Source organism: Pteronotus mesoamericanus, unplaced genomic scaffold, assembly GCF_021234165.1.
Source record: "Pteronotus mesoamericanus isolate MK-2021 breed Mesoamerican mustached bat unplaced genomic scaffold, CSHL_Meso_final contig_20, whole genome shotgun sequence".
Taxonomy (NCBI): Eukaryota; Metazoa; Chordata; class Mammalia; order Chiroptera; family Mormoopidae; genus Pteronotus; species Pteronotus mesoamericanus.
Genome location: NW_026555085.1, coordinates 83,384,928 through 83,410,175, shown reverse-complemented (window position 1 = coordinate 83,410,175; position 25,248 = coordinate 83,384,928). Strand labels below are relative to the sequence as shown.

Here is a 25,248-nt window from a genome sequence, read left to right as displayed (position 1 = left end):
CACAAATTCAGCCAATTGCAAATTGAAAATGCTGTTTCTGGTCCGAGTTGGCTGAATCTGTGGGTGCGAAACCTGAGGATACAAAGGTCCTACAATTATAAATTTATTGAAAAAAAAATCGGTGTGTAAGTGGACTCGAGCAGTTTAAACCCATGTTTTCAAGGGTCAGCTATACTAACAACTTGCCAATTGTATATATTATATATTTTTTATCACTACCATATTCATTCAGCTCTATGGTTTTGGCTAAACACTATTTGATCATGCCAAAAATTTTAGGATTTGATTTTAGAAAAATAACTAAGGTTTTAATGATAAATGTCTCCAGATATTTACACATTTGCTCTTTGAAATATAGAATGCCCTTTTTATATACTATTGTAAATGTAATTTGAGTCCCAGGCTAAGTTACAAAATATACATGAAACTTAATCTAGCTTAAGAATACACCTAGTCAAATTCCATGCTGTGGAAACCAAGGGCCAACTAATTTAGGAAAGAGGAAGGAAAGGAAAACAAAAAGACGTTTCCCTGGCTCCAGGATCAGCACTAGGTAAACTTCTGAAAAAGCTGCCTTTGCCTTGACGTCCTTTTAACTTGTCTTTTGTGTCCATTTTATGCCTTGGTCGAGTTCGTTCCCTTTGTCATCTCCCAATTCTTTGTGATATTCTGAATCTTCTGCACATGGGGCCCACCAAGGCCTGCCTGACCCAGGAACCACTGCAGATTCCCCACAAGCACTGACTTTCCCTACCCATACTCCAGTTAACGGTCATCTTTCACCAAAGCAGCTGGATCACATAGAGGCCACAAGGAAAACAATCTGATTGACCGAAGCATCAAAATGTGCCTGCAGCTCTTCCAGCTTTATCACTTGCATTGCATTATTTGTATCACTTAAAATATCATGCTAAATATCACAAATACTTAAAAAGGGGAAGTTCTAAGATACTAACAATTTGGCGAGAGAAGGCGTACCACAAAGATAGGAAACCCCTTTCAAGAAAGGGCAAGCTCTGAAAGCACACATGCTATTACAGTGCACTGAACTCACAGTCTGAACATGCCTGTCTGCTCCTCAATCTAGGTTCTTTATCTGCGCTAGGGTTTGTGAAGTTCCTCTTAGTGCAGCTCAGAGCAATGGAAGGGGACACTCTGCAGGTGGTGGGGTATTGGGCTATTTAATGTTTGGAAACTGCTTTAAATAATTTAGGGGAGAAAATTTGCATTCTTATTTACATTTGGTGCAGGCTTAATTTGGCATTTGTTATACTTCATCAACATACACTGACTTCAGCATTACAAGGGAAATCTCTTTTGATATTAAAACCCAGCAGCAGATGGTCAACAACACGTTGACCACATGACATGGACACTTGACTTTCTTACTCTGATAGTCAAATACATTGTAATTATTTTTTAGTTAGCTCATTTCACATTCATTTAAAATCTAAACAATGTCTGAGTTTTTATGGGGCATAAAAAACTTTGGGGGACAAAAAGTAAACTATGCCAATGAACTTTTTATAGAATATTTAAAAGCAGAAGGCGATACTGACACTGTAACACATGATCTTAGTCTCAGACACAGTGAGAAATGCTTCAAGTCATCATGCATTGGGAACCTGCTACAATAAAAATTTCCAGTGTGTTTCATATGAGTGGCAACAAAGAATTTAAGGAGTTTTTCAGATATCCAGACTTGTTTAAGAGTACCACTCCTCTATGTCCAAAATCTTTTTAAAAAATTGAAACAAAAATGACAGTTTTTCAGTGAATGACTTGTAAGAAACCAATGTTGGAATAGTAATTACCTGCAAGGGACTCGCCAGGGACCTGTTTTTAGGTACTGTAAATGCTTTGAGAACATTGTCTTCATCTTCTGATACTGGAGTCATTAAAACGGAACTGGTAAGAATATTCTAAAGGGAAAGAGAATAGTTTGAAATTTAAATGGGGTTGGATAGTATGAGAGCTGACACGAGTCTGACACTGTAGAGAGTAGATTGCTCTGACGTGAAACACATTAGTGGGACAAAAATGCAGGTGTCTGCCAGAAATTCTCTCCTCACTGAGCTAAAAGGAGAACTCACCTATGCACTACCCCCGATCTCAGTGCAGCAAACAGAAATACGGGGGAAAGCCAGGCAGGAGATAGGTACTCAGAAACCATCTGCTAAATGAATTATTAGATATATGCTTTTAAAAATGAAAGATTTGCTAATCCCTGGTGAGGAGGACTACGTATGTTACATATTGGTAGAAAAGGATTTTGGAGCTGCAAATTAGTGGCAGAGGGATGCTGATAACAAGGGAGGCTGTGCACGAGTGGGGAGTGTGTACACGGGAAAATCTCCGTGCCTGGCGCTCAGCTCTGCTGTGAACCCAAAACTACTATAAAAAATAAAGTCTATCAAAAAGTGGTGGTGACCAGAGCAATCCACTACAGGGTGCAATAAAGAGCATCTACTATAGACACTGTGGTTAGCACCATGCAGCACAGAACCAACCAAGTGACAACTTGACAAGGAGGAAATACTACATTTAGAAGACAAATAAGTAAATTAAAAGAAAATATAAAAATTAACATTCTGTTTTCATGGAAAATACATATATTAACACAGCAGATTTTTTAAGAGGCAAGGACTTTCAAAGCCTGAGGAAATAATCACAAAATCTGCAACAGAATCTATTTCCAACACATAAACAAAACCTCAACTTTATATTCAACATGAATCATCATAAGAAAAGAATCATGTGAGAGAATATCTTGAGCAGGGGTGTCCGACCCACGGCCCACAGGCCTTATGCGGCCCAGCACAAAATTGTAAATTTACTTAAAACCTTTTTTTTTGGCTCATTTAGTTTTTGTTAGTGTTTTGTGTATTTAATGTGTGGCCCAAGACAACTCTTCTTCTTACAGCATGGCCCAGAGACACCCTAAGGTTGGACGCCCCTGTGGGTGCTGAAACCACAGAAGCCCACATGCCACACAGAATTCTGTGAGGCACCAACATCTCCTAACATGGGTGTGTACTTACGGGTACATCTGCCACAGGCGATGCCTGTGGGAACAGCTGAGTGTTCAGACTCTCCCCTTCCCAGTGGTTTGAGCAGAAGAAGTTTCCTGCTTTATCAGTTGGAGATTCCACCTGAAAGCAAACAGGAAGTGCTTTGTTGTTTCTAGAACTAGAATTTCCCATGAAACGTTTTACACTCAAGAGTAAATTTCTGTAAGGTAAGGTTTAAGGAGCTAATGTTTAACATGGTAACTATAGTTGATGGCACTGTATTGTATATTTGAAATCTAAGAGAGTAGTATTTAAATGTTCTCACCACAAAAGGGAAAATAGATGAGGTGATAGATATGTTAACTAACTCAACTTGGGAGAATCCTTTCATAATGTATACATATATCAAATCATCACGTGTACCCTTTCAATATTTTACAACTTTATTTGTCAATGATATCTCAGTTAGGCTGGAATAAAAATGAATATATGTCTGGCCAGTCTCTTTAACACTTATCCTTATATGCAAATAAATTCAAGTGGCACTGTGTCTAACCTGTAAGAAACATTTCTTGCCACCAAGGTAAAATTTTGATCCTTGAAAGTTAGATTCCCTTGCTTTTATATTATGAATTAAAGATAATATTATTTTAATTTTCAATTCTCCATGACATCTTGAAAGTTAAATATCTGTGTATCAATTGTCTGTCCATCTATGTGGCAGTGACAAAAGTACAGTTAAAAAGCTGCTTCCTTCTCTTTCCTTTATCTTCTCTAGCATATTTGCTGTTCAAACATGAAGCAGATAGAAGTGGCTCAGCTTCCCAAATGAAGGCCACACGCCTGCAGTCTGGCAGGACCTCCAAACAGCATCTTGTATGGAAGGCGATATTGTTACACAGAACCGATGCCAGACACATCGAGCTGCCCACAAGGAATAAAGGGAACAGGATTCACAGCCTGTTCCTTGCAGAGGATCTCAGATTTACCTCTTGTTTGATCTTCTTCAGTAAAGGTGGTCCATTTTCTTGAAACTCAGTAACAATACCAGATTCATCAGCTTCCTGTTTGATCACATCCTGTAGGTCTTCTACGAGATGAGACGGTGTCTGAGGCTGAAGAGAAGAGCAGGCATGTTTGCATCAGGAAAATTTCTGTCTGAACTAATATACCAACTAAACCCAGAAACTTTGCACACACTTACTAGCATCTTCAGGGGACCATATTTAATTTCTTGAGCTGCAAGTGCATGTTTAAATGGTGTAGGGGTTCTCGGAGAGCTTTCTAGGATTGACCTTTTGATAGCTGGAGTTCTAAAACTTTAAAAAGAAAACAAGTGTTGGTTCAACAAATAAGAACATGTGTCCTTATACTGCTCCACCTACATATTTAGTATTTTTCTACTGAATACCATATACTGCTGTTGCTACGAAATTGGGTGTGCTGATTAATCATACATGTATTGTTAAAAAAAGCTATTATATACATCACATATTTTCAAATATACCAAAGTATTATACTATCCTAAGACTAAGAGTATTAAAATATTTTTCATCTTTTTTCACTTGTTTTGAAGACATAAGCTCTGCTCCAGGTCCTTAAAAGCATTCATAAGCATTGTGAAGATCTGATGCCATTTATAAATCAATTTTATCTATTTATTCAAACAGGACCCACAATAGAAAACATGTTAATCTTTTAAGATGTACTTATTGTACTTAGAAATAATAAGACTGAAGGTTTCTTACAACTCATATTGATCTTCTCTGACATTTCTTTGAATTGGTTGAGACTATTGAATGTAAATGATTAATCATTCTTAGGCTTCTAATCATATAATAATACTGGAGATGTCAGAAGAGGTCCTATTGACAGGTAAATTTCAAAAGGAAAAAAATAAGATTAAAAAGATATGACCTGAAAAGAACCATACTCATTCTTATTCAGAGGTTTATAATCAAAGGGAAAAGGTATTTTCAATGAAGAAGGAAAGACCTTATTGAACAAACAGAAAAACTGAATGGAAAAATTATATGAAAACTGCCTCTGCATATATAGGAAAATTTGACGTGAACTTCAAAGGTTAATCTAGTTTGTCCTCCCACCTTCCACCTCTAGGTAGTAGTGATAGGCCCGGGGCTGAACTATTCAATGTGGGATACACATGACCATATACATACACATGGAACAGACATTTGGGGGCTATATTCCATTAATTAAATATAAGTAAAGAAGATAAATAACTTTATTCTTGAACCAAGGACTTACATAGTATTTTCCTTTTGAGCTTTCACAGTCTGGTCTCTATGAAATGGTGTTGTAACAGTCAATTTGTGACCACTGAGAGGGGTGGAAGTTAAAGAAGGCATGTCCAAGTCTAAGTTTTCATGATTACTGGAAGGGTTTAGGAACTAAATATGGGAAGAAAAAAAATTACTTCAACAGTCATTCTTTATTCAGCCCAATTTAAAAACCACACCATGATAACAAGCAAGCATGTTTTACTGACCCATTATGTAAAATAATAAAGATGTTGACGACATGTAGTATTGGACAGGATATTGTTTTATTTTAACTGAGCACCAAGATTTGGAGTGTGATTTCCAAGAAACAAAATCTAGGGTCAATGCTGGGAAACTTGCAAAATCCTAAGAAAAGGTTGTCAAGAAATGACATTTGCCATTAAAGAAATGAGATGCACTCTTTGTTAAAATTAAAAGCATTACAGTGATTTTTTTTGGAAAGTAATGATTGTTTTTCTCTTATACTCTGTTTTTCTCTCTTAAATGATCTGAGACACTATTATGGAAGGTTTACATTATATGGAAGAACTCTTGAATAATAAGCTGTGTCTCAGAACAATAATGTTCTTGGAAAATAATAGGTGTTCCTCAAACAGTTCCAAGGTAAAATAAGTTTGGGAAATACACACATCATAATCTCCTCCTGGAAATTCACAGTGTATATCAGTGTATTAAAAACTCTGAGAGGTCCTGCAGTAAAGAAACCAATTTTTAACTTAGTGTGATGCTGTGTTTCCCAAACTTATATACCTATATATGTAGATGTTTTTCTGGAACATCTATTAAAATCTTGTAGAATGAATATTATCCAGAACACAACTTAGAAGATATAAGCAAAAAAGTGAGATGATTGTTTTGGTAAGTGCATCATCTGTTCATACGTAAAGCTGTTCTTAACACAAACTCAAGACATAATTGGAGAAATGTTTTAAAGTGCCAAATTATCTATTAACTTCAATTATTTTAATAATTAAGAAATATGAGTTTCTCATAAGAATTACAATTTTCATGCCTTTAAAAAGTACTGTATGAAACAATAATATCCATGCAAGTATGCACTAATAAAATATTATGGCACAACTCCAAAGAGCCAATGTTGAGAAAATGAAATTAAAACAAATTGTTTTCATTAAGCATTTGTTCTTGTCCTCTTCCCAAACTTTTCCACTTAAAGATGGAGTGGAAACTTTAAAATTTCTAGCTGTGACCCAACCATAGTTTGTTTCCCTCCTCCCCTGGGTCAGTGAACCACATGACAAGTGAATAAAGAGGCAGAAACCTGTTAAAGTTTTTAAAAGGAGGGGAAAAAAAAGAAAGAGATAGAAATGTTAAATGCTAGTGATGAAGGAAACAAAGCACATCTCATGCAACTAACCATCTTTCATATCACCCAAAAGAGAGAATTGTGAAAAAATCATCAGTCAGCCTACAGAGAGCCTAAATTTTGGGAGGAAGTATGACTTAGCAACAGCTAGATTCAACGATGGAATGAAATCAGTGAGGGCAACAGCAATTAGTCATTTGTTCCAAAGGATTAGTTTCTAGATTGTTAAGGCTCAGTTGTCTGTTGAAAATTAGTAACAGCTGTGCAGAAACTGTGCTCTACCTGTGACGGGGAGAAAGGCAGGCTTTTGACAGGGGACCGACTGGGAGTTGAACTACTGACATCAGCAAGTATGAAAGACCTAGAGTCACCAGTGGCTAAGGGGCTGGCGTGGCCCCTCCTTGTTCGAAGGATGACCAGTGGAACTGTGCTGTGCCTCGCAGGAGGTACTGGCTTGAGCGGGCCAAGTGAACCCTCACTCAACTTGCGTTTGCTAGGCTCTCTTGCAGGTCTATTCACATTGCCCTCTCTTTGCTGGAGCTGTAGGGCTTTGTCTGTGTGCTGTTGGCTAGGTGAAAAATCTGCTTCTTCAGAGAGTTCAAAACTGCTGAGGTCACACCATGATGAAGAATCCTGAAACAATGTGGGAGGCACAGAACTCTGAGACAGTGTGTGCACGATGTGTGCCATCACCCGAAACACAGCACTGAGTGTGCATGATGGTGCCATCACCCGAGACACAGCAGTGAGAAAGAGATGCTGAATGCAAAGAAAATGCCTGCCTGGCCCCCTTGTTTGATTTCCTGGGCAACAGCTCCAGGATTAACAATTGTTCTGATACCCTGCATGGTAGGCCTGCCATGCTGTCCCAAGGCCGGTCCTGCCTGAGCGACGCAGGGACCTCCGGCTACTCTAGCATTGGTGTGCAATCCAAAGAAAAAGAAAGCCTTTTCTAGATGGCACATTTAGCAGTGTTCATCCCTGTCTGATGGGTATGCAATAAAAGCTTTTTGACCAACTAGGAAACAAAGGAAATGGATTGAGTGTCTGCTTTTGAGGGGCTGGACTCGAGTCCGTTTCCCTAAAGGTGGTTTGTCTCAGTGAACCAGTTGGGACCAGCAATCAATAAGCAATTTTTTGTGGAGAAAGCCATGCACCACCAGTGAACTTATTGTCACGTCAAACATATTGAAAGATTTCTTTAAGCTCTGAGTAAATATAACTGTTAATGTGCTATCCAAAAGCAAAGCACAATTCTAGAGAAACACAAAGAAGTAAAGAAATTAAAAGATAAAAAAATACCTCAAAACATCATTCCCACAACCCAAGCTCTATTGTAGGTCATTAACTTCACTATTTTAAAAAATATGCATTTTGAAGGAAATGTGTGAAAAACTACCTTTTATCTGGGTAGCGTATGAAATCAGACCTTTGAAAAAACTTACACACAAAGACTAAAACCATACTTTCACCTTTACATTAATATATGCTAACAACATGATAGTTGCTATAGAAAATGGCAATGATTTGAGAAATGTGTTTCCTCATTCCCCTTCTAAAAACATTAACTTGCCTTAACAATTCTACTTACAGAATCTATAAACTGAAGTGTTTCTGCAAATTCTAAGAGGTTCTTAACATTATCCAGAATGGCTCCTTGGTGGACGATCATGCACCTCGCTGGAGAGGCGCTTTCTTCAGGTAAGGAGCCAGGATCCACAGGCAGAGAGGGAGTGGAGTGGTGTTCTTCCAAACAGGAAACAGGTGCACTGTCTCCATGAGGTCTGGTGTGGTCGGCAATGGTGGTGCTGTGCCACCCGGGGTAGCTGCATGTGTGGTTCTGTGTCTAAGGAGGGGGCGGGGGAATAAAGAAAGAGCGGGGAGAAGAAAGGGAGAAGGAACTTAGCAATGAAGTTGCACAAGGTATCAGATGCTGTTGGAGGAAAGATAAAAGTAGTTGCATCATCCAGAACTTGCGCCTATAAAACAGTTGTCAAGATGTTTCCTTTTATCAATGCAAGACCCTGCTTTTTAATAGTTGTATAGTCTATCATCCACACAATTACCTTAATTGTCCTCCCTTTGTTAAAAATGCAAATAAAGGGACTGTGTTATATAAAGCACAACCCTCGCATGGAGTTAAAAATCTACTTTTACGTAATTTCCAATAGGATCGAAAATATTTGCTGTGAATTAAGATTTCTCCTATTCTCTTTCTAACCTCCCTAAAGGCTGGAAAATGCAAGGGTTTGAGTTGCTTTTATCTGGATGTATTCTTGTTGCTGCTATCCCTTTCTAATGCAAAGGATTGCGCTGAGGCAATGAAGGGCTGCCAAATCAACGTGGTTAGGAAAGCAGAAGAGCGAAGTAACAGAAGTCTCCTTTCAGCATGACCACGCAACAGGAGAAATTGCAAAACATTCAAGTTAAGAAGTGGTCAAGCTAAAATATGCATTTTAGCATATTTTAGCATGACCACAGAATCATTTTAGTATTTAACCAAAAAACATTTACTCTGTATCACATCTCTTTTATTCTCTCGGCTGGTTAACTACCTATACTATGAAGTACAAGCTGCTTTCCCAGTTTGCTGCCCAATCACTAAAAAAGATGTCAAAATCCAGTCATGGTCTGCACGGCTTTCACGTGTGCAAACAAAAGAGAGTGGCTAAGTTATTGATGGAGAGAGTGTGTGTATCTTTTTCAGAGGTAGACACTAAGCATGCATCAAATCATGTTTGAAATTATAAAGTATTAAAATCCAGGTTAAGAAAAATAATAAAGAAAAAATGAAATGAATAGGCATCATACAGATACAATGCTTTGTAAAAAATGCATATTTTCATTCTTTTTATATCTGATAGTCTTTGAATTGATTATATTCCTTCTAAAGAAAAAAAATCAATGAGGATAATCACTAATAGTTATTGAGTTTCTATTGTAACATAAAAGACCACTTCCAATTTAGTCAACATCCTGATACCAACTCTGTTTTGGCACAAGCAACTTCCCATGTTTAAGCATGGTTAATAGATACACAGAGTCTTGATTACGTATTATGTAGAAGAGAAGGGAAAAGACACAGAACAACACTGGAATAAAACTGCTATCCCCCCATTTAAGCACCCAGTGACATTCTTACTGGAAGCGCCTGCTGCCCTTTGAGTTCATTCTCAGTCGACATTAGGAGCAACTCTAGTTCCTTTATTCGCTTTTCTTTCTCAGGGTCTTCATCATTATAGTGTCTCTGAAATGGAAAGTTAAGAGAGAAAAAAAGACAAGAGCCTGATTAGAAGCTGTAAACACAATGGCTGTCCCCGCAGTCATGAAGGAACACAGTAATAGAGCCTGGCATGAAACCAGAGCCAACTGAATGTGGCCACTGTAGAAACCTTTGTGAATGCTGTTCTCCATGTAAGGAGGCGATGTGAGATCTGAGGCTAAAGTGGATGCGGACTGATGGGTTGTTTATCACATCAGAGAGTCTGAGAATCCCTGAGCAAACTTGATCAGAAGTAGAGTGGTAGGTGGCTGGCTGGAGCTCCAACCTCCTCCCTACCCACCCCTTCTCTTTTTATTTCAGTTGGTCAGGTGACAATAAATGTTTAGAAGAAATAAAGCATGTCTCAAAAACGGCACCTTAAACAGCCGAGTTTCTTTATGAAATGACCTTAAAATGATCCTACCTGAATGGCTGCAGCAGCTGGCTGAGGAACATTGACTATATTGACATGTAACGCGACAGGATATGGGACATGACCGGAGACCTAGACAGAAAGGCAAAACAAAGGACGAGTCATTCATGGTTACATATGCTTCAGGGGACTTGGCTTCCTGAGGATTTGCTCAAGGACTAAGAAAAAATAAAAAACTTCACTGATCAGATTCACATTAAAAAAAAAAACCCAACAAAAACCTCTAATTTGAAATTTTAGCCAGGCGTTTAATAACAGCTGAAGAGCTAAAGCAGCATAGTGAAAGAAATTTGAAGTGCTTATCAACCCTGGCAGGAAGTATTCTTTAACTAGAGAAAAACACAATGAAAAATGAATCTAAAATACATTCATAAATGCATGGAAGGAGTTTTGGTGGGAAAAACGGATGGCATTAGCTATACATAAATAACACTTTTTTCTCTGGGAATAATGTGAATTTTAGGAAGTAGCACAGAACACTTATGATAGTTCATTCACCTGAGATCTTTTGGAAAGCCTGTAGTCAAATATATCTCAAAACTCTTTACAAACATATTTTGCATAGAATTTGCATAGGAGCTCTATATTCTTGGGTAGATTTCACCTTTTCTTATTATTAATTTTAAGATTAGAGTTCTCAATTTTTTTCTTCTTTATTCTTCTCCTTCCACCCACTAAGAACAATTCTTTCCCTAAGTATACAAATATCGGGAAATGAAGAAGGAATCACACTGGTCCAAGGGGGACAAAAGGGGAAACCAGAGAATAGTGCCACAAAACTGCCCCAGACTTGGAGTAAGACAGTAAACACAACATGAATAAATCAAGACATTTCTTTTTGATTACTGCCAGAACGGAACTTAAAATTATCTGTTGAATTTCAGTGTTGAACTATCTCCTCTTCAAATGTAATATTACACTCACTTTCACTTTGGGAGAGAAAAAAATTTGACGGCGCCTGCACTCCCAACCCCTCATTCTTCTTCAGCAGGACCTTAAGTAAGTTTACATTCAAAAACTAACATCAAATTAGATTAGAAGCCAAGTCAGAATCAAGCAACTTGGATTCTAGTCTGCACTGCCTACAGAGTTGTGTAACACTGGACAAATCACTTACTACCCTTGTTTCCAGAAACATATCAGGAAGAACAGTATCCACCCCTGTTTATAAAAGCTCTCTGAAAAGCATGAAACCGCGGGGTGTTATTACCTGGAGCTAAAATAACCATCTGTCTCGTTAAACAAAATTCTCAGGAGTGGCTTACATTTTGTGCTTCAGAAAGGTGGTAATATGAATAGTCGTTGTTCACCGAGGGCTGACTGGTTGGAGAGAGTTGAGCTGAAGGTGGAGCATGAGCAAAACCCATCAAATGACTGTTCTTCTGGAAACTTGTGGCCACAGTTGGCTGGCTGGCTTTGGAAGACTCCTGCAGATAACCTTCCTGTTCAACCTTCCGACGCATGGTAGAATTCCAGTGGTTCTTGATTGCATTATCAGTTCTGCACAGAAATATATCACATACAAATTTCACGAACAAAAATTTCAATTCAGATTAGAGTTAATTGACAGAAAACTGTTTCTAAGAGAGACCTTCCCTTTGGTCCATAGTGTCTTTCTTTTTTTTTTTAAGCATTTCAGTTGTTTCTGCATTCTAAAATCATGCCTCCCCTATTCCCTAATTAAAAATCCATTCATGTCTCTTAATTACATAATATGCAGTTGCAGTTTTCTATAAATATTGAAATCCTTTAACCATTTTCTTTCTTTGGTGAGGATATTTTCAATACAACACTTCATGTTGGTTCTGACTGTGGTACAGGACTCCAATACAACTTCAAGTCCCAGCTGTCCTAGAAAATGACTCCCTTGAGTTTGGCCTAGCGGGGCCGGCACATACAGCACAACAGGCACTCAGTAAAGTCAGGTGGAGGATAATGATGCTGCTGCCACCTCACTGTCCTCTCTTTATCTCCAATAGCACTAGCTAGAAATTTTGAGTGAGAAGAACTCCCACCTTTTGAAAACCACCTCAAATCGTTCTGTTAACCAGACAGAGGTGAGAACGGAAAACCAGATCCAGAAGAGAAAGATGCTAACTTCCAATATATTTTCAAACTGCAAAGCATTTTTTACTAAAGTCTTTCAATTCTCAGGGAAACAGTTTCTCAATTCAAAAAAACCGTTTTAAGCCTCCTTTTTACTATTTCGATGGGGGTTGGGAATGTATGCTAAAGAAAGAGGAAGTTCAGTCGCCCCTTAATTTTTTAGATGAATCAACAGCATATCCTCTCAGACCATATGGGAGAAAAGGCTCCCTTTTATCAATCTCTTGGATTCCCTAAGCTTATACGGAATCGCCAGGGAGGAAATGCTTTGGACCATCACAAGAGAATACTACCAGTCAGAACCATGGCCTTCTTTGAAATGACCCTTCCTCCACTTTTGGATTATAAAGCTCAAGAACAAAAATATTTAAAACATTTTGACTTACATATTTTTTATGTAAGCTTTTACAAAAAAGTGTGTTGTGGTTGTTTAAATAGGGAAGGTGGACAAAAATGAGCTTCCATACATGTCCCTCATAATGAGGTCATTTTTGTGCCTTGTTCACTAGACAGCAAGCATAACTCTGACATTACTTAAAAATTTGGGAGCAGTATGTTAATCGAATAAATACACTATTTCTTCCTCAAAAATAAAAGAAAAATTAAGCCAAGTGGTATAATGAAATGCTAGTATCAGGGAAATGATGGCCGAGGTCCTCTGTTTCACTTAACCAGCTATATGAACCCAGGCCACAGACAAACTGTCTCTCTCAGCTTCCTTCTATATGTTTAGAGTTTTGTAGTTTACAAAGTGCTTTGACGTTTATGTTACTTGATATTAATAGTGGCCCTGTGAACTATGTTATTACTCATTAAAAAAAATGAGGAAACTGAGGCTGAGGAAGGTTCAATGAGTTGGCCCAAGGCTCACTGTTGGGCGGACTCTGGAAGCACTCAACCAGATAAACTCTAAGATCTCTGATTCTAAAAGCTATGGCTCTGGTTTAACTAATGAAACGCTTAACGATTGATGGAATATAATTCACTCACCATACATTTAAAACAATCTGTTCAACACCCATTCCCTTATACTTCCCAATCAATATATTTTTTGACATATTATTACCGTCCAGGCAGTAGCTTTGCGATTTCTGCCCATCTGTTCCCCAGTCTCTTGTGTGCCTGGTAAATAATTCTGTCTTCCTCTTCTGTCCAGGAGGTTTTCTTAACTTCTGGATTCAAGTGGTTATGCCACCTCTCCCTACATTGTTTTCCAATTCTCCCCTTTAAGTGCTTGGCAATAACAGACCAACGTTTCGGACCGTATTTCTGTACAAGCTCTATCACCTTCAGATAAACACACAAAAATAACCTATGTTTTAATGTTATGTAATGAGTCAGTGTAATCATTCTTTTACAAGATCTTTAGAAAATTTCTAAAACTCTGCTTTCATTCATTGACAAGATAGGAATAGAGTCCTCTGCTTCCTGTTTGCACACTGTACCTGTTTCTTCAAGTTAGGAAACATTCGACAAGGGCATTTGGGGAATATTCACGATTGTGACTCACATGCCAATGAGGAAGGAACTTACCCTCTGATCTTCTTCTTTGGTCCATGGACCCTTGATGAGCTCAGGGTTTAGTACTTTCTGCCATCGGTGCTGGCACTGCACATCTGTTCGATTCTAGACAAAAAAGAGTATGCGTTGTCATAAGATATGATGGGATAAGTGCACGTGAAGACTTTGTTATAATAGGTATCATGCACAGATAACATACAGTGAATGTGTTCCAGAGCATGCTAGAATATGTTTGGAGAGCTCATCTATCCCTCATTACTTACAGCTAAAGCGCCTATGAATAATATATCAAAGTTGCATCTTAAGTGAGAAGTTCTGCCTCCTGAGGGCAACAGTCCTGCCGTATGAACAAAAGGACCATCACATTGCATATACGGCTGTGAATTTAACCTAACTTTAACCTGAGTTTTTTGCATGTGGAAGTATCTAGGTCTAAGATTAAGCCTTGTTAGAGATTCCATATTAAGGTCAAGCTTTTACGGAAACCCACTCAAACGACTCCCATTCAAACTAAGAGATGTGCTTCCATTTAAGGCCACAACTGTTAATATTTTAGAACAAAGATGAAAAAAGATAGGTCCTACCTTGTAGGAGCTTGTAATCTTATAAGAAGGAAAAGACAAATACAAGAAGGCAGAATTTGATTCATAGGCAAGAAGAAACTAAACCAAAATGATATTTGAGTGGAAAAAGGAATGCTTCCCTAGGAGGAGTCTGGGAAAGTTCTTGATACAGACTTTGAAGGACATGAAGTGACTATGCAAAACATTCTAGGTGGTGGCATCGCCCAGAACAAAAGCCCAGAGGGAAAGCAGCCATGAGCTCAACTAAATGTGGTAACGGAGAGGAAGTCAGAAACAGCCCTGGAGCTGTACGCTGGGGCCCCATGGGAGGACCTGCAGGCCAGGGCCAGGCAGAGCCCTTGATTTGCGAGACAAGGTCATTGGTGTTGGTTTTGAAAAGACAGGGCACAGCTGCATTTTAGGAAGCTTCCTCTCTAAGGGATAAAAAAGTGGAAAGCTCTAAGCAGGCAAGCCAGTTTGGAAGCCATTGTAATCATCCAGGGAAGAGGGGAGGGGGCTGGAACAGCGAGGAGAATGAAAAGAAGGCACTGCTGAGGGAAGGATTCCAGAAATGCCTAGGTGCAGGGCGGGGAGTGAGGCGAGTCTGGAAGGTCTCTGGGATTTTAAACCGCGGTATCAGAAGTATGGCTATTAAAAAAGATAGGAAACTTAAAAGAAGCTGACTTGGGGGGAAATGTCACAAGGTTAGTCATCTACCCTGTAACAAATCACGAAAGTGATTATTTATATTATCCTAACAAAGAAAAAGATACAATAAGAAGCAAAAATTTAAAATGTTATAAAATGCTTTAATAATAATATTTAAATACCCTAATTATATGTATTACAATATACACTACAAGTTATGGGTAAGGAATTTCTACTACTCTGTCTACTTCTTATATATAAGCAAGTATGTAATGTCTTAATATATGCTCCCAAAATACCTTACCCTTACTTAAAAATCTTTGTAAAATTTCCTTTTACAAAAAGAAAAAATTACTGACTTACCGGGAGATAATTGGCAATAACTTTCCAGTCATCTGTTCCATTCTGTTCCACCAGCTTCTTTAGTTTTTCATCCTAAGACATTTAAAGGCAATCCTAGGATATCAATCATTTACAGTACAACTCTACTTGAGTAAAGGGAAATCAATCTAATAAACTAATTCAGAAAAAAAACCCTCTCAAAATATACAATTACACTAATAATTAACATAATATACTGGTTTAGAGCATAGGTTATTTTAAAGTTAGAAAGACCAGAGTCTGAATCTTGACTCAGTTATTGATTATAGTAGTTGGATAAGCTTGGGTATATAAATTTGCTTTTCTAGGCCTTAGTATTGTCATCTCTATGTAGGAATGATGATGTCAACAGGGTTATTTAGGGGTAACATTCAGTAACTATGCAAAACATTTAGCATAATGCCTGGCCCATTGAATGTTTACTATATGGTAACTGTTAAAAGTTTTACTCTGTGGGAAAAAAAGTGAACTCCAATGTCATATTGAAGACATTTAACTATGGCAATAGATAGGATCTTGAGTAAGAAATAGTTCAACCACTATTCTAACATTTAGTTAGTTCAACATCTTTCATATAAGAAAATAAAAGATCACTTTTCTAAATTAAACTTGAAGGCATGTATGATGTAAGAAAATCATTTAGTTTTTGAATCAAGGTATTCATAATTCAAATTTATTAGAACACAGAACTTACTAGAGCAAACTTATTAGAACACAGAAGACACTAAATATCGGGGGGGGGATCTTTCAGTTCACTCTTTCTAAACATGTTTTATCAATTGAAAGAGGACCCTCGCTTTCTGCAAAGGTAACTTCACACACATTGTGGGTCCTTGGTGTGGCACAGATGTGGGAGTTAGGAAACTAGTGTTAACAACAGAACTCTCTATCTCTAAGGACCATCTGGGCCAAACTCTCCAAAGGTAAAATATGCATTATCTATGGACCTCTCTGGTTGATGGACCATAGGAATCCTCCATAGGAATCCTCCTGCCTGCCTGTCAAGGGGAGCTCTGGTTTAAGTGAAGTAGGGTGGAATGAAACTGAAGAAGAGTCAATGCCATTAAATCTGACACAAAATCTGTTTAAGATAAGTTGCAAAATTTTTGAAACGTTAAAGAAAAAGCAACTTTCCACATATGTTAATAATTTTTCTCCTTAAACACTCATTCCTATAAAGATTAAGCTTTCGATAAGCTATCAGAAAAAGGTAAGAAGCAGATGTATCTTCTTTTATTATTTATTGCTTTTAGAACAGACCTTCATGTATATGGCTCTGTGAAATACTATATATTATATATCAAGAATGTTAAATGAGCCCTGGTTGGTGTGGTTCAGTGGACTGAGTTCTGGTCTGCAAATCGAAAGGTCACTGGTTCGAGTCCCTCTCAGGGCACATGCCTGGGTTATGGGCGAGGTCCCCTGTTAGGGCAGTGTGAGGGGCAACAGATCGAAGTTTTTTCCCCTTTCTTCCTCCCTCTCTTCTCCTCTCTCTAAAAATAAAGATAAAAAAATTTAAAGGAAAGAATGTTAAAAGAATCCTTTATAACATGACAAGTTCTATGAGAGTTTTGCTTTATTCTTTTGTTTGTTTTGTTTTTGGAAATAGCAATTCATCTGCTTATTCAGGGAACATTTGTTAATAGTCCATTTTGTGTCAAGCAGTTTTGGGTTCAGGGAACGTAAAAGTGAACAAATGTGTAGTTCTGCCTTCAGTAGACTTGTTGTCTACTGGCAGAGGCATATATGTTACAGCAACAATAGTAAGAACATGTATCCAAGGACTGGAGGATGCACCTAACCTGTATGGGAAGCGAGGGATGGCTTCACAGGAGAAGTATCTTTGCAGGTAATGAAGGAGTAGTAAGAAGCTGTGGAGCAACAGGACAAGAAGAGAATAGTAGTGGGCAACACAGATAAAGTAAGAAGGAGAGGACGCTTAACTACAAAAGGGTTGGAAATTCATGGTATAGTGTACATATGGGGGAGTGGTGAGAGGTAAGTATGAGTATGGATACATTCCATAGTCATCCACAAATGGATACATTCTAGTTTCTTCTCATGTTTTATTGACATGATTAGTTACCTCTTCCCTGGTCCACCTAGTTTTCCCCAAGTGACGCTTTCCGGACTTGGGAAGCAGCCCATCGTAGTCATGGTCACACATCTCAATGTCTTCATCATCCTCGTCACTACTGTATATGCTGCAGAAATTTTTAAAACAAAGGGCAGATATGGACTGAAACAAGAAGATTTAAACTACTGGACTGCAAAACTTACACAAAAAACTCCTCAGCAACCTTTTCAAAGGTTATGACGATAAAACTTTGAACACTTGCACAACAAGATTGTTTTCTGCATTCTGTTGCTCTAGTATTGTAAACTGGTTCTGCTGTTATTGGTCTCCACAGATACAGCAAAGGACCTGGCACTTTCTTATTGCTCTGCATGTTTAAACCTGCTGTTACTGTTAGACCAGTGACAAGTTACACATTTGGCAACCCTCCAACCAATGAAGGTTTAAGTTTAAAACTTAATGTTAAGGACAATAAAAGGAATGAGAGCACATGTCCTTTTTATAAGTATACACTCAAGATCAAGATATGCCACATCACTTAAATAATATTTCTCAAATATAATAAGCAACTTGACTATATTGTTCCAGTGGGACTGGTGTTTTATAAGAGGAAAAAAATCAGGAAGTAATATACTCCACAATATAATTATAGTCATCCCTTAAAGATTAGAAGATTAAGAGAATCTAAGAGGAAAGGATTTAAAAATCTGAGGAAGGATAAAAACAATCAAGTGATCTGCTTTGTAAATAACATTAATATCATACAGTCCAAAACTACAGGCTAGATTGATCCAGCTTGTGTTCATGTTTACAATACTCAGTTTCCAGAGTAACTAAGTGAATAATGAGGCCACTTGGTAGTCAGAATCTTATTTACTCTTTTGTTCTTTCCTACCTCTTATGAAATGGTATTTGAAATATCTTAAAATATACCTAATTCAAAACTGAGATAGTCCCCCAGATGGGTTTAAAAAGAACCCATTACTGTCTTCAAAAGAGACTTTTCTTTTACCTAGTTGACCAAAACTTTGATTTTGGATGACTTTTGAAGTTACTATATACTTAATGTTTATTAATCATATACTGAATTATATACTGTAATTTTACAGTCCCAACTTACTAGTACTTATAAAATTAAGACATGAAAATTATACTTAGAAATCTCACTAAAATGTATCATTGTAATATTGAGAAATCCATGAAACTGAGACCAATACAATAATACTATAAAGCAATACCATAATGCAACTTATTATTTTTAAAAAGGGAGTTTATATTCATATCAGATTTGTCTTTCCAAACTAACTTGCAAATTACCTTATCCACCCTTTTTAAGTCAAGCAAAAGTGCTTACCAAAAATCCTGAATTTGAAGTTCTTATAATTCAAAACTATTATTTTGGGCAATAATCTGAAGGTCCAAGATGCATGGTGACAACTAGGATGTGACCCAAATGTAAAATGCCATCACAAGAAAAGGCCATTAAACTGTATTTATAATCTATAACCATTTCTTTCATTTAGTATCAATCCCTTCAAACAAGAGACTAATCCTGTTCTGCAGTGTCAACAAGAGGCTCTTAACTTCTGGTCAATTATTACAATAGTTTCCCTTTAATAAAAAAAACACAAGCATCCTAAGTGAACAGATTGTTAGAAGCCCAGAGCTGTAGGTCAGCATCTTTTGAAAGGTTCCCAGGGAACTCCTTGGAAATCCCCGAAATGAAGGGGCATCCTTGTGAAATATCCGGGAGACCAAGAAAATCAAAATAAACTGAAAGTGGAGCCATGGATTCAACTCGATTTAACTTTTTAGGTTTGGCGGGACCTGGAGATCACATTTTCGGAACTCTCCTCTCTCTTGGAAACAGCTCACAACCCGGGAACAACCAACATATTCAGCCGCCCATAGGGGGCAGCCAACATCAGCGGCGAGAGAAGAGGCAGCCCCGAGCAGGACTAGGGCTCTGGAGGCGAAGATGCCGGTCCTCGCTTTGCCTCCACCTAGCTGCGTGACTCGGACAAATCACTTCCTCTCTCTCAGGACCTCAGTTCCTCGCGTACACAAAAAGGGCTGGGGTTCTATTTCTAAGGTGCTTTCCAGGGCTAATAAATAAGGATTCCATGTCTCCCGTGCCTCTTAAGACTTAAGCACAGCGGCAGAGATGTGCAAAATCAGAGTCTTGAGGGGAAACGTGATGGGACTTCTGCAGGTCTTGGTCCCGAAGAGGCCGGGACGGGCGCAGAGGGAGCCAAGGGCTGCTCACACCGCGCCTGGGACCGTCCTCGGGCTGGGCAAGGGGTCTTGCCTTTGAGATTTGCGTGCAATTTCCTTGCTCTAAGTTGTCCCCGGTCGCCTAAGCAGCATGATTAATTTCTACTAAGGGCCTGAAATAACTTTTCCTTTATCTGCTCTGACAAGATCTCAGACCCAACAGTCAGAGAACTTTCAAAGGCTGATTTCAGGCTTGATGCACTCGACTCCCCCACCTGCTAGACCCGGTGTGGTTACAAGTACAACTATGAATGTTACATTCTGTCAAGGAAACAAACCGTGCAAAGAAACGAAAAAGACAAGAGGTGTTGGGGGTTGGGAAGAGGGAGGGGAGCGGGAGGAAGTGCCTTGTGGCCGATTCTGTGATTCTAGAAAAGGGGTTCAGACTCATTTCGCTGACCTGGTTAATAATCCCTGCCGAGTTGACGCTAGCCCTGCAAGAAACGGCTCCGGGCTCGCAGCCGGGTTTCTCTTCCCCCTGAGGCAGGTTCAAGGTTCCCGCCCCTCCAGGCCTCCTCCCCCGCTTCGCTACCTGGGAGCCTCAGGGAAAAGAGAGGCCCCGCCCCGCGGGGACAGGCTACCGCTCCGGCGCGGAGTCTCCACCGCGCCTCTTCTCCGCTACCCTTCTCAGCTCTCCTCCACCTCCTCCCAGTTTCTGCTCTCAGAAAAAAAGAGACGACCTCGGCTCTCTACTGTTAAGTCCCAAAAGCGAAGGTGAAACCACTTAAGGAGCAGCACCCGCGCCCTGTTCTGCTGGACCCAGGGCGAGGCGTAGGGACCCAGGGCCCCCCAATTCGCCTCTCCCTGGCGCGCAGACAGGCTTCGGCGCTGCGCCCCGCTCCGCCAGATGGGGTCCGAGGGTGCTGCTGCAGGGCCCGCACCCACGCTCATTGCAACTTCCCAGGGCTGCACGGGTGCCAGCAATCGCCGGTTCAAAAACAATAAGTACGATATAATTCAACAACCCAGGAGAAAAGAGGCTGGGTTTGCTGTGTCCCCAGGGACTTTATCCCAGAACCTCTTCGCTAGGGTCGGTCCGATCACCCCTCCTCTGCTCCGGCGACCGGAGGTGGTGCGAGCAGAGTGCGGGCAGGAGCCGTGACCTCAGCCGCGTCCACGTGTGCGCGCCGCGCGCGGACCTCTAGCCATGGGAAGAGGCCACGGGGACTGCGTCTCGGTTGCGAGGCAGCGGCCTTGGGTGCTGCCCGCCTCCGTCCCTTTCCGTTGAGTGGCAACCGTGTCCGCCGCGGAGCTAGCCCCCAGACCCCGCAGCTCTTAGGGAGCCCGGGCGCGTCCGGCCGGGGAAGTCCAGAGATGGGTTTGGAAGCGCGAGCGCCAGCAACTGACAGTTCGGACAAGCGTTTCCCTTCCTCTCTGTTCCCCTTCCCCTCCGTCCGCCTAAAAAGTAAGGGGACTTCATCCACCCATCCCAAGTGCGGTGACATGTGTGGCGCGGGCGCCTGTGCAATGTTTGTATTAGAAATAGCCTCCCGGAGAATAATGATTACAACCTTCAAAACCAGAGTTTAAAACAATGTTGCAAACATAGTGACTCTTTTCCTCCCCTAAAATCTTTTTTTTTCCAGCCGTCTGTCAGCTGACGCTCATCTTCGACTCCATAAAGAATGAATGAAACCTAAATAACTACCTGCAGCTACTAAACAATCCGGCATTTTCCCTGTATCTGCCATATGCTCTGCATTTCCAAGTCCAAACAAATAGTAATGCACCCAGCAATTACGCTGCGAATCCCTCGCAGGCACCCGCGGCATCAAGCCAGGGACCCACTCAGTTTTCAGGGGCTGGTGGGCACCATTCTGCACCCCGGCTGTAACGCGCTGCTTTTTCTCTCTGAGAGAGAAATGTATCCCCGTGCAACTTGCAAAACGAGCCGCAGGGCGTGCTTCCCGACGTCCTGATATATTTCCTGCACAGACTTTTTCATTCATCAGTCTTTCCAGCGGCTACTGCTGCGGTGGCAGAGGCTCTAGGTCCTCGCAGGATCTGACAGCCCCGCACAAGATCCGGGAACGCATTCCCACCTGCTCTCCGAGAGTCTGACGCCCCGCGCGCCCCCACCTGCGGCCGCCCTCCCGGGCTCCCCGTTACCTGTGCCGGGGTCTCCGGGCCATGGCGCGGCGGGCGCGGGGCTCAGCCGGGAGCTGCGGGGACCACAAGGGGCTGCAGCCTCCCGCTGCCCGCCGCCTGCCTGCGTCCCTACCCGGCTGCGCTGCGGCGTTCCGCACTGCCGGGCCGAAGTTTCTCAGGAGAAAAAGGAGGAGGAGGAGGAGGAGGAGGTCGCGGAGGAGGAGGAGAAGGAGGAGGAGGAAACAGGTTGATATTAAAGTGTAAACTCTGTAAACAGATGCCATCAAACAAAGAGCTTTGGACACTCCCCCTCCCGCCAAATCTGGCGCCCCTGCAGTGCGCACGCGCTCTGCCCGCCGCCTCAGCGGTCGCCTAGGCTGCCGCCCGCCCGGCTGCCTGGCTGGCCCGGCTGCCTGGCTGGCCCAGCCGCCGCTCCCCTTCGGTTCTCGCGCCGCGGTGCTACTCCTGGCGCGCGGCGAGGCCTGGGCAGCGCGCGGGCGGGGAGCCCGGGGCCAGGGAGGGGTGACCGGGGGCCGCGGCGGCGCCTTTTCGAGCGCAAACCCCGCTCCTCGGCTGCGGCCGGGAGGGCCCGCGCCACGGCGCGCGGATGCCGCCTTCCTCCCGTTCGGCGGCCACACCACTTTCGCCCCTCTCGGCACGCTCCGGGGCACCAGAGCCGGAGCTGGGCTCTGACTCAGTGCTGCGGGGGCGGCAATAGGTGCGCGGTTGGGGTTAGGGGTGACTCCCGCGTTGGGGATTGGATTTTTAGGCCGGGTTTAAAACTCAGCTCTCTGAAGATGGGGGAATTAGGCGGGGGTGATCGTAGTAGCGGATGGGACCATGTGTTTTCATAGGATGTTTGATTGGGTCCTTTTTAAGTTTTTTTAAAATAAAGAACATCTCTAATTTAACTCGTTAGTGACGAAGGACCCAAATTTCGGGTAGAACTGGAGTGATCACTGCTCATTTGTGGGACACTCCGGCTTTGACTCCTCACCTAGATCCTGGGGGTGACGCGCCACCTTCGCAGAGTCACATGCCCTTCACTCTCACCGGGGCGCACGCCCGGCCCCACCCACCGTGCCCAGCCCAGACAGCGCCCACCGCACGCCTCTGCCTCTGCACAACTCTGGGAGCGCACTCCCTGGATTACACACCTGCAAAACCCACCAGTGTCCAAATGACCTGCCCCTAGCAGAACTCAGAAAACCCCATGTTTGCGTGCGTGGTTTTAAAAGTTAAACAATCTGTAATACGGCGGTCGGCACCCAAGCCTAGCGTAGTTTGAGGACTGCTTCACTAGATAAAAATCACTCAAAGTTTATGTTCATTTAACTAGGGGCTCCCTAAGAAGTAAAGAGAGAAGATAAGTGCTGAATTTATAAGGATTGGTGATTGGGGGATTTTAGGGGAGTTTTAGTTTTACTTCCGTTTATACACTTGTACCATTGGGGATTTTTTTTTTTTTCATTCTCTGTACACACTAATTTATTTTTCCTTTAATCTTATAGGAGTTTGAGACTTATGCTGACTGGGTTTGTGGGTGTCCCATGTGCCCCAGCAGTTCAAACTTAGCTCAGAAAGCATTTTTCTTACTAAAAAAGCATTTTCTTACTGAAATGAGTCATAATTTTATTAAATGGTGAAGTGTGTTAGGTTTCAAGACTTTGGTGTTTAAACTTTGTTTCTTAAAAATTGAAATATAGTCTAAATCCTTAACAAAAAATGTTAGTTGCTAGTAAGGTTTTAACATTCCTTTCTTCATGAGAAAAAATAACACTGAAACAAAACTATTTTTGTTATATTGTGAAATATATTGTGATATATTTCAGTTCACAATTCTAAAAGACAAGTCACTTTTAGGTTTATATATTTTCAAAGCCAGTATTTATTTCTAGGTTCTGTAATAAAGTTTCTCTATATCAAAAATAAACACATTTAAAAAATATCTAGAACAAACATCTAGAAACCATCCCTAAAAGAATCGCATTCTGTTTTGGGGAATACTTTATGATTCTAACTGGCATGATTCCCGAACACTGAGCCTCTGACACAATGAGAATATCTGAACCCCTCCCAAAGCGAGTTAATAGCCTCTTTCCCAAGATCCTTAGGAGTTAAAACTGCTCTATGATTCCTGAATTCCTTTTAAGTAGAAAGATACCAAATTCCTTTATTCCCTTTGTGCATTATTTTCCTATGCTTTGTTTTGAGAATTTATAATATTTTCATTCCTCAGACATTTTGGGATATTGGTTCATGTTTTTCTTCATATGGGTGACAAAAATATATATGGGGACAAGCTTAGTCCAATAAAGAATATACATGCAATAATTCTTGCAAGGCTAACTTGGAATACCTTGTCACCTGGTAATTATATGGAAGGATAGACTATGATGGAGTTTCCATTAATTCTTATGTGTATAAAATATATTTTTTCAAAAACATTGCAGAATGTGTACTGTAACTATATTTCCTTTATCCACATGTATTACAAACACATTTTTAGGTGATTTTATATATTTTTCATTACTCTCAGTTTTTTTCTTTTTTTAAGTGCTGCATCAGTTATTTTAGTTGTGGCAGCACTAAGATAGGGCCAACTTTAGACACAGGCTTTTATTTGCAATGCATTAGGCAGAGGTTAGTAAACTTTCCTGTGAAGGGACAGACTGTATGTGTTTTCGACTTGGTTGGCTGTGTTGCCTACTCCTTCTCCAGTGTCCGTCCGTCCTTCCTCCTTTTTAACCAATCCCTTAAAAATCAAAAACAATTTTTAGCTCAAAGGCCATCTCAGCCCTGCAGGCCATGGTTGGCCAACACTGAAACAGAGACCCTCGATCTCTCATGTGTATCAGAATTGCTGGGTGTGCCCATGAAAAAACGCACAGTCCCAGGTAGTCTTCCTGGAGACTCTGATTCAGTAGGTCTGAGGCAGGGCCAGGAATCTGCATTCTAGACAAGCACGTAAATGGCTATGACAGAAGAGGTTTCCAGACCACTGACTTATGGTCTTGATATTAGAGTGCCGGCAGGATGGTCGATACATGTTTACCTTTGCCAGCCATCTCTTAACCACCTTCTCCTACTTCATTCTTTTTCACCTCTTTTGGACTAAGGATTCAGGCTCTCAAAAATCCAAAAGAACTCAAGTCCATAAGAAAGTACATACCAAGTGGCCACTGGGCTCAGGTGGCCTATTCCTTCTTCCTTTACCACTAAACTTTAGGTCATATGAAATTTGAAAGAAAAAGGAA

The 25,248-nt window shown here is 40.8% G+C and overlaps 1 protein-coding gene across 7 annotated transcripts in view; it reads right to left on the bottom strand.

Moving 5' to 3' along the window:
* Positions 1-22,035, bottom strand: part of MYB (MYB proto-oncogene, transcription factor) — a 32,004-nt gene extending 9,969 nt beyond the window's left edge. The window contains exons 1-15 of one of the 7 annotated variants that reach the window (XM_054568938.1): positions 22,013-22,035; positions 17,639-17,756; positions 15,535-15,606; positions 13,973-14,065; positions 13,506-13,726; positions 11,599-11,833; positions 10,325-10,405; positions 9,781-9,885; positions 8,230-8,484; positions 6,921-7,271; positions 5,280-5,422; positions 4,216-4,330; positions 4,001-4,126; positions 3,042-3,152; positions 1,815-1,922 (exon numbers count right to left, since the gene is read on the bottom strand). In XM_054568938.1, coding sequence (XP_054424913.1) covers positions 1,815-1,922; positions 3,042-3,152; positions 4,001-4,126; positions 4,216-4,330; positions 5,280-5,422; positions 6,921-7,271; positions 8,230-8,484; positions 9,781-9,885; positions 10,325-10,405; positions 11,599-11,833; positions 13,506-13,726; positions 13,973-14,065; positions 15,535-15,606; positions 17,639-17,756; positions 22,013-22,035 — 2,157 coding nt within the window. The remainder of the gene's footprint in view (positions 1-1,814; positions 1,923-3,041; positions 3,153-4,000; positions 4,127-4,215; positions 4,331-5,279; positions 5,423-6,920; positions 7,272-8,229; positions 8,485-9,780; positions 9,886-10,324; positions 10,406-11,598; positions 11,834-13,505; positions 13,727-13,972; positions 14,066-15,534; positions 15,607-17,638; positions 17,757-22,012) is intronic. The other 6 variants (XM_054568940.1, XM_054568939.1, XM_054568941.1 and 3 more) reach the window with 6 other exon arrangements.
* Positions 22,036-25,248: the final 3,213 nt, after the last annotated feature.